This window comes from Grammomys surdaster, unplaced genomic scaffold (assembly GCF_004785775.1).
Source record: "Grammomys surdaster isolate TR1022 unplaced genomic scaffold, NIH_TR_1.0 128, whole genome shotgun sequence".
NCBI classification, from domain to species: Eukaryota; Metazoa; Chordata; class Mammalia; order Rodentia; family Muridae; genus Grammomys; species Grammomys surdaster.
Genome location: NW_021604586.1, coordinates 3,992,889 through 4,003,085, shown reverse-complemented (window position 1 = coordinate 4,003,085; position 10,197 = coordinate 3,992,889). Strand labels below are relative to the sequence as shown.

The following is a 10,197-nucleotide window of genomic DNA, read 5'->3' as shown; positions in this document are numbered from 1 at the left end:
CTAAGAAGGAAGAGCACTAGGTGGCAGGGTCCCTGGATGAGAAGCCCACCCCCTCCAAGTAGTAAGGTAGCAGGACTGTCCTCGGGATCATGCTTTAAAGAACAGGCCAGTTTTGGACTTCATCACATCCTGTCCTAGATTCTCGTATGTTGGATATCTAACCCCTGAAGTGGGCATATTGGAATGTGGGGTCATGACATAACTCATTCTTACAGAAATGCTGCCAGGGGCACATAGAGATGCCCTACCCTGGACGGCATAGTGAGAGGACACAAACCATGAACAGGGGTCTCCAGGAAGCCAGCCCTACCTGCACCCTGATTTTAGACACCCACCTCCCCTTCTGCTATTAAAGCCCCCACCCAGTCTTCAATCTTCTTATCACTGCTCTCACCAGCAGGTCCTTGACAAAAGACACAGTGGTCCTCACTGCTAGAGTGCAGTCTTTGGGCTTCTGGGGACCAGAGCATCTCATCATCCTCGCTTTGCGTAACAGAGCCTATACTTCCTTAAGTCACTAGTCTCTTGACCATACTTCCTAGGAATGTCTCTGAGGTCCCTCACAAGGCCACCTGGGCCTCCCAACTGCTTGGAGCTTGTGGGGACGAGGCAAACGAGTTCACAAATGACATATCTAGAAAAGAAAGAAGAAAAGATGTGCTACCAGGATGTGTTAGAAATCAATACCGTTTTTATTGAAACCGTTGCAACAACCAGTGTGGCCCTATTCATGCGAAGCACAAAAACTTACAATAAACTTTTGTACATAGGAAGTTGTAAAATATATCATTTTTCATAGAAAAAAAAGCACACAGTAAACTGCGGGCCGAGAGAGCCTACAGATCATGGAGAGTTGGCACACCCCTCTGAACAGACCGGGCACAGCTCGGAAGCAAATGGAAACTATCACCAGACGCAGGACGCAGGACGGAGTAGGGAATGCAGCTGCTGTGGGCGTGGTCACTTTAAACTTGGGAGAGCTGATGGACACACGGGGTCAGAAGGGCTCTGACGTAAGGGCTTGTCATTTGTGGTTTTGTTTCCTTGCTTTCCACAGTGAAGGGCTTCCAGTTTCAAACTATTGATGAAGATGACCGAGGCTGCTAAGCCAGGCTCTGAGTGAGGTCTCTGTGCCTGGTGGAAGGGCAGCCAGGGAGCACCGAGGACCTCAGGACGGACTCACACAGCAAGTTCCCTGGAGATGGGATTGCTTGCTCATTCTAGAAGCCCAGGGGGCTTATGATTTTCCTTACCATCTCAACCTTGCCCTTTGGGCTGGCTAAAGGGTCCCACAGCCCTCCTTGCATCGGGAAGTTTCCCAGATGTTTGGTAGCAACCAGAAGTCCCCTTCCACAGGCTGAGCAGATGTGTTCCAACATCTGGAGTGGAAGAGTTTATGCCTTCAAAGACACCACACCCACACCCACGAGGCAGAAACAGCCCAGTGAACGGCTAGCTAGAGCTACTTCAAGGTTGTGTGCTTTTCATAAACTCCCCGGAAGGGATGGATCTGGGGAAAGCTATCTTAACACTCAGGAGGCCAGCCTGGGCTATGTAATAAGTCAAGGCCAGCCTGGACTACATAGTGGCTCCCTGGGGGGCGGGGAGGGGGAGGGAGGGCTTTGTTCAGACTCCCTTCCGTTTTTTTTTTTTTAAAGAACCATTTGTACTTTGCTCAAATGGATGTGTGTGGTGCCTGTGGAGACCATAGATGTCCTAGAGTTAGTTAAAGGTGGGTGTGAACAGCCCATGAGAGGTGGGAACTGAGCTCAGGTCCTCTGGCAGAACAACAAGAGCTGTTAACCACCAAGCCACCATCCCTGTCCACCCCCTTCTGCGTCTAAGAACTATTTGGCTGGAGCATGAAACCCTGTCTGAGGTCAGCGCTCACAGGCAAATCTGCCTCATCCTCAGGACTGGGGTGGGATTCCACCTTCTTTAGGGTAAGCTGTTTACAGAAGCATGTTTCATTTTACAGTGGGTTTGGATCAGGATCCGAAGTGACAGAAGCCAGGGCTCACCACACTCTTGGAGCCCGGGGACGCTGGCAAGCGCTGAGGGGTTCTTCCTGTGTGTCCCGGCCCCTCTTTCTGGTGGCTGGTGTGTCATGGGCGGTTTTACAACCACAGGCCACTCCAGTAACCCCCACGAGGAATGTGCCAGAGAACCATTCCTCCCACAGCTGAAAAGTAGGTCACCCAAACCAGGGGGAACTGGACGCTGAGTTGCCACTCTGACGGCAGCCGTGAGACAGCCCTTGTTCTATGGAGAGAGCAGACATCTAAGACCTGGAGCCTCCTGCAAAGCCAAACCCCAGAGGGGGTGCCTAGAGCTGCCTGAGGTGGGGCAGAAGCCACAGGGTCACAGAACGGTGAGGAAGGTTCCTGGTGCATTGGTCCTCCATGAGACCAAAGGTCATGTGAGAACAGGCCACACAGACAAGGACAAAAACAAGGTAAATCTCTGGAGTGCTGCCAACTTTAAATAGACCAGCTCTGCTGGACATAAAAGCACGTGACTGCCAAGAGGGCTGGGGACACGAACGTGGATACCACCAGGGCAGAGCCCAGGTTTTGCCCAGGGCTTCTCCCTGTAGCCCATCTGTATGACCAGCAAACACAGTCTCTATTTCTCTGTTGGTGGGACAGACTGTAACCTTATAGGGCTATCAACTCTTGTCATCCAGACAAGAGCCCCATTCACGACGAATCTCAAACCTGTATCCTCGAGGATTTGAAAGCCTTCCCCCTCCACCATCAAAGAAAACGTGGCAAGGAGTGTCTCAGTGAGCAGCTCCTGAGAGGAGGTGAGCCGCCAGATGGGGGCCAGAAGACCCTGCCCAGTCTGGGCACTGGTTGTCCAGCCAAGAGACTCCATGGCACGCTGCTCATGAAGGGAAGGTGCTCTATCACTCTCACCAAAGGCCATGGAGGCCCAGGACATTCAATGACACCAAAAGGAAGATTCCTGATTCTCCGTAACCCCCCACCCCCAAAGGACAAAGTACAGATTAAAAGCAGGACCCCAAATCCCAGTAGATGACACCCCTTCTCCCCAGGTCGCCAAATTCACTGCCTGACGGCGAAGATCCGGAAGGCGTTTCCGTTCTGAGGAGTGGTCAGGCTGCAAGAGAAGAGGGAGAAGGAAGTTACAAGAGTTGTGGGCAGAGGAATGGCCGATAGGGCCAATGTGGTAAGGTCAGAGCCCACAGAAGTCACACCCAGCTGGACGAGCCCACTAGCACCGACAGGAAACTGCCTCGTGAGCCCAGGCTGAGGTTACGGAGTGACTTTCTGGGTTTCTGCTGACACCTGTCTCAGACATCTGTTTGACAGATGATTTAAGGGACGGCATGAAGGGAACACACACCCCAATGCTACCCAAATCTACTGTCGTGGGTCCGCTATCCTTTCTAAGGCAAGGTTATCGTTACTGTCGGTACAAACAGGGGAGAAACACAGACAGCGAGGAATCAAGAGAGACAATGGTTAATCAAAACTACACTCTTCTGACGGGGGTCAAGTCCTTCTGGCCCTTTGTTGGTCTTTTTAATGTGGTGGAGGGGACAGAACCTCAGGCCTCGTGCGTGTCAGGCAGGCAGTCTGCCACCAAGCTATAGCCCAGTCTCATCTTCAAAGTCTCCAGCTGGGTTATCTTAATGTTGAGTTGTAAGAGTTCATACACAGGCCATGTGCCCACATGCAAGCACACACATGTATTCACACACACAAACATACATATATACTCACACACAAATACACATATACACTCACACACATATACACATATACACTCACACACATATACACTCACACATACACATATACACACACATATACACTCATACACACACAAACACATAACACACAGGCACACTCACATACATATATACTTACATACAAACATACACATATATACTCACACACACACACTAACACACACATATACACTCATATACACACGCAAACACACATATACACTCACAAACACCCTCATATACACACAAACACATAACACACAGGCACACTCACAAACACTCTCATACACACACAAACACATAACACAGGCACACTCACAAACACTCTCATATACACACAAACACATAACACACAGGCACACTCACATACATATATACTCACATACAAACATACACATATACACTCACACACACACTAACACACACACTAACACACACACACACTAACACACACACACACAGTGATCTGACTCTTGCTTTCTTCACTTTATAACAAAACATGGAATTCTATTTTTGTTTATTTGTTTTTGGAGACAGGGGTCTGGCTGTGTAGCCTAGGTTGGCCTCAAACCTGTTGGCATCCTCCTACCTCAGCCTCCTGTGTACTAGGGTTGCAAGCATGGGCCACCATACCTTGCTAGAATGTTCTTACTCTGTTTCCTCAGCTGCAGGAAACCCTGCTAGGCTTACGTTATATTTATCTGGGATCTAGAGTTCTTTCTAGTCATTTCATTGGCAGACAAGGCCAACACTGTCTGGAAGCTTCATACACCCATTTGTGACACCTGAAGCCACTGAGATTGGAATTATGGGATCGGAGTCCGGGAATGAGCCGAGTGTGGCAGCACAATTGGGAGGCTGAGGCATAAGGATTGTGAATTCCAGCCTAGCATGGGCTACACAGCAAGATTCTGTCTTCAAGGGGTAAAGAAGGCATTCGTCCTGGGGATGTGGCAATATAGTTCCTGGCGGGTGCTTACTTAGCACAAGGCTCTAGGTTCCATCCTGAGCATCACACAAAAACAATCATAATAACAACATTAAATTAAAGGCCTGGGTGCATCTGAGAGTTTGACAGCAGCCAAAACGTTTCTCGTAAACATCGTGCTAATTGGTACCTCCTGCAGGAGGTGTGCAGGGTGGCCTGTTACTCTGCGAGGTCCTGGTCTCAGTGGGAGAGCATGTCCCCAGTTACAGCACGCACACTGCATCTTATGACGATGCCTGAGCAGCCTGGCCACAATTTATCCATGCCGTTTCCTGCAGGGTCTCCGCTGGGAACAGGAGAACCCAGATTGGACCAAACTCCTGGGCCTGACAGCTGGCCAGGCTCTGGGCGGCCCAGAGAGCTACAGTCCTGTGGGAACAGCTGCTTGGAATTCCTGCTTGTTTTTCTGCCTTCCCCGTGGCAGCCTCACGCTCTTGGCTACCCTGGGGTTGAACCCTGGGAAAACGTATCAGATAGACATATTCAGCGACATGGTGCGAGACAGAGGTGTAAGACCAGGGCATGGTGGGATATTCACAGGGGCTGCCAAAGCCAAGCAGAGGGAGAGGGGCAGCTGCTCACCCAGGAGGCTCACCCAGCAGCTGGGCTGGTTTCTAGAAAGTGTCTTCTGCCCCTTGGGTTTCAGGCTGAAGAGTTCCCAGGGCTCTGTCCACTGAGTAGCCAGGAGAACCACCCAGGGCCACGTGTTCCCTGACTGCCCCACACGTGAGCAAGCCACGTGGGAAAAGGGAACTGGAAAGAGTTCTGGCGGGCTGCTGGGTGCTGGCACACGCGATCCTGGCAAGGGAGGTCTGGGGCTGCCAACCAGGCTGGAAGATCCTGGCTGGGGCACCCAACATCTTGCTGGTACTACGGAACACTTCAGGGTAGTGTCTACACACCTTGTAGCAGGGAGTCCAGGAGAGGGGCCCATGTGAATGCTGGTCCCTCTGTTCTTCCCTTCCTGAAGCCACAACACTAAGCTTAAGGCGCAGGTCGGGCACACGTTGTGTGTGTCTGAGGAAGGTTTGTAGGGTGTAAAAAATCATAAAGTCATCTCTCCCTACCCCTGCCTTTCACAAACCCGGCCCTCAGATGCTCTTTATGGTCAGGTCGTGACCCCCACAAGTATCGGGAGAAAGCATAGATGAAGCACTTTGAGGTTGTTTGTATGACATTATGGGGGAGTCGAGGGTGAGCATGAACCACAAGTCATCAGGAATCTCTCTCATGAGACAGGATTTCTCAATGAAGCTGGAGTTAGCCCTTTGGCTAGGCTGGGTGACAGGCAAGCCTTCAGGATAGACCTCTCTCCACCTTCTTTATAACACACACCGTCACGCCCAGCTTTATCAGGGTGCTAGGGATCTGAACTCAGGGCCCCATGCTTGCTGTGCGTACTTTACCTGCCTAGCCATCGGCTGAGCCCTTGGGATGATCAGCTTCCATGAAGGGTATTAAAGAATTTGATAAAAAAAAAAAAAGGCATCAGAAGTCTCTCAGCTTGGTTCCAGATGACTTGCTGGAGTCAACAGTTGGTCTACCATTCAGCTACTGTTCACTGCAGACCTAGTGACAAGCTAGGCTCCAGGTTCAGTACGTTGTGGGGCATGGTAACAAAACAGATGGATTCTGGCCTCCAAGGAGCTTATACCAGACAGACATATGCAAGGAAACCACACAGAGTAACGACGTGGGAAAGAAACAGGCAGGCCGGGCATGGAGGACGGCAGTGTCTGTAGGGAGAAGGATGCCAGCCAGGGGACATCACTTGTCATTAGATCTGAATGGCAGAAAGGATCAGTCACAGGTACACAGGGGAGCTGGGAAGGCTGAGAGTCAGAGGTCAGCAAGTGCAAAGGCCCTGGGGTAGAAATGGCCTCCACATGTTCCAAAACAGGGAAAGACCATGAGGTGGAAACACAGTGGAGTTGTGCCAGGGGAGGACACTGTGAGGTGGAGAGGTGGGTTTGGGCACTGGCAGGTGGCTTTTCTTCCTAGCACAGCAGGAAGCCGTTGGTGGGAAGGGCTCAGCAGGAGACAGGTGCAGATTTGAATCGGGCATGGTGGTGGCTGTGGCCATTCTCTAAAAGGAAGTTACCTGAGGGACCTGCTGGGAGTGTGTGGGATTGCACAAGGATGTTCTGCATCTGTTTAGTTCAGAAACATGGATGGGGAAGGAAGCGGCTGGGTATGCCGCCGTCTCGGTAAGCAAGCAGCGGGTGCTCGGGGCGAGAGTGCCATGAGCCACCCAGGCAGTATGGCGAAACATCCCAGAGTGCTCGCCCCTGCCGCCAGTGCAGACCCCTCTCAAAATCAAGTGCGAGCTGGGCATGGTGGCACACCCTTTTAATCCTAGCACCCAGGAGGCAGAGGTGGGCAGATTCCTGGTTATGAGGCCAGCTTGGTCTGTGCAGGGAGTTCTAGGCCAGCCAAAGCTGTTACAGTGAGACCCTGTCTAAAACATTAAAAAAAAAAAATTTTTTTTTTTTTTTACCACCAGGGCCCAGCAGATGGCTCAGCAGGTGAGAGAGCTAGCTGTACAGTCTGACAGGCTGAGGAAGAACCCCGGAACCCAAGCAAGAGGCCAATGTGCCGGAATTCGTCTGTATTCCCTGGATCCCCACAGCTAGATGGAAGACAGAGACAGAAATTTTCAGATAGCTCACGCCAGCCAGTCTGCAGTACTCAGCTCAGTGGAAAGAATGAGACCCTGCCTCAACAAGGTGGAAGGAGAGAACTGACTCCCTACATCTGTCTTCTGAACACACACACACACACACCACAACACACATATACACACACCACACATACACACACACAATACACACACCACACACACCTACAACACACATACACACACACCACACATACACACACACAATACACACACCACACATACACCATACACACCACACACACATACATAAACACACATCACACACACGCACACACACACCATACACTCATACATACCACACATACACACACACCACACATACACATACACACATCACACACTCACACATACACACCACACACACACAGACGCACACACACCACAACACACATACAACACACACACCACACATACACACAATACACACTCACACATACACACCACATACACACACGCGCACACACACACACACACACAGTCATCCATGGACACATACACACACACCATGGCACACACACACACACACACCTCCAAGAACACACACATACTCTATGGTACACACACTGTACGGGCATACACACACACTGTGGTACACACATACTGTAGTACACATGCACACTCTGTGGCACAAGTATACCACCGTACACACACATACAAACATACTCCACAGACAAACATATTCTGTGATACACACACACATAGAATCCATGGTATACAAATACATGCTCCATGGACACATGCAGTCTGTAATACATACACTTCACAGCATATGCATACATACACTTCATGGACACACACTACATGGTACACACACACTCCGTGGACACACATACACACACACTATTTTTACTACCTCTTAAAAGCCTCTCAAATCCTATGAAGGACAAGAGAGGAAGGGGGAAGGGAGGCCTTCTTGAAGGCCAGGGCACAGCTGGCCTAGGCCTCTGCAGAGGCCCCTGGAATCAGACTTCCACAAGGCAGGCAGGGCAGCCTAGTGGAGCTTGCATCTGAGAGGAAGATCTCTTGCCATTTGGAACCTTCCAGCACAGCCTGGAGTGAGAGAGAGGACAGCAGCTTCTGGAGCAGCACGACCTGTGCCGACACAGGTTGGCAGCTGGCCTCGGAGAGTCATGGAATCCTGGGACACAGATGAGTCCATGACTCTGGTCTTGGAAAGAAGAGGTTGTTGTCTTCTCATTGCTAAGAGATACTGAAGTTGGGCCTGCTGTGGAGGCCTGTCTTCCCAGCAGCTCAGGAGGCTGAGGCTGTACAATCCTTGGTTCAAGCTCTATCTGGGCTACAAAATGTATTCAAGTTCAGCCCATGAAATGAAGGGAGAAACTGTCCCAAAAATAAAATGCAAAAAAGAGGGGTTGGAAATGTGGATCAGGAGTGAGAGTGTTGGCCTAGCACGGTGAGACCCTGAGTTCGATCCAGTGTAGGAAGGGAGAGAAAAGGATGAGGGAAGCCGGTACTGTCTCTATGCACACACATGTTCTCCCCCTAGGCAGATATGTGTGTGCAGCCCTGCTCGACCAAGTCTCACCCCTGGTACTGATAGAGACTATCAGTCTACACTTAAGAGCCTGAGGCAGGAGGATCACAATCTCTGGGTCAGCTTGGGCTTTTAAAAAATGAATAGTGAGGTCCTGCTTCACTATTTTGTTCAAAAAGAACAAAAACAAATCCAAAAACCAAACCAAAACAAAACAACCCCAAGCAGGCCCCGCTTGCATCCCTCTCTCTCAGCCTCATTTTGTACTTTAGAAAATCCAGGTCTGCCCAAGCACTCTCTCCTGAGAGACTTCTGAAGCACTGGGCTTAAAACCAAATGCGAGCAAACATATCTTCACTTTTTACAGTGGCTACTAGGGCTGCCGGGCCCGTGGCGCTCACAGTGTGTCTGTTGACCCTCAGGTGGAGAGTGTCTCTGTTACCCATGCCCTTCCTCAGCCCAGGTCAGAGTTGCTCATACTGTTGACTAAACAATTCCACAGTCAGGCAAAAGCCTGTCTGAACACACCCCCTGCTGACGGTTTACTGTTCAGGGCAAGTGACCAGGAATGCCCCATCACCCCGGTTTAGGAAGAGCCCAAGCTGGCAGACATCTATCCTGGTGCTTGTTCTCTGTGAGGGTGCTGCTTAACCAGGGTCAGCCGCAAGTCTGGGAGAGAACAGGCTGTCCTGGAGACTCACTCCTCACACCCACCTTTCACAACTTCCAGGAAACCTCCTTCCCCAAGAAGACCATTGTGAAATCAAAGCTGTCACATCAGCCAGTGTGGGCAGTAGCCCATGCCACTGAGGATTTAAAATGCCGTTAGCCCATCGAGGAGTGGTACCATGGGCCTAAGAATCCCAGAACTTGGGAAGTAGGGCAGGGAGATTAGAAGTTCAAGGCATCCTCAGCCACACAGTGAGTTGGAGGCCATCCTGGTTTTACATGTGACCCTATCTCAAATGAACAAAATGAAAATAACAGGGGCCAGTGGGATGGCTCAGCAGATAAAGGGGCTTGCTGCCAAGACTGACAATGTGAGTTCCAAACCCTTGGACCCACACAGTGGAGGAGAGAACTGATTCTTTTTGTTTTTATGTTTTTTTGTTTTTTTGAGACAGAGTTTCTCTGTGTAGCCCTGGCTGTCCTGGAACTCACTTTGTAGACCAAGCTGGCCTCGAACTCAGAAATCTGCCTGCCTCTGCCTCCCAAGTGCTGGGATTAAAGGTGTGCGCCACCACTGCCCGGGGAGAGAACTGTTTCTTGCAAGTTGC

At 50.6% G+C, this 10,197-nt stretch overlaps 1 protein-coding gene across 1 annotated transcript in view; it reads right to left on the bottom strand.

The window, feature by feature from the left end:
• Nucleotides 1–669: 669 nt before the first annotated feature.
• The window catches only part of Crispld2 (cysteine rich secretory protein LCCL domain containing 2), a 58,578-nt gene continuing 49,050 nt past the window's right edge, over nucleotides 670–10,197 (bottom strand). The window contains exon 15 of the mRNA XM_028752755.1: nucleotides 670–3,123. Within this exon, the coding sequence (XP_028608588.1) occupies nucleotides 3,069–3,123 (55 nt within the window). The 3' untranslated portion in view covers nucleotides 670–3,068. The remainder of the gene's footprint in view (nucleotides 3,124–10,197) is intronic.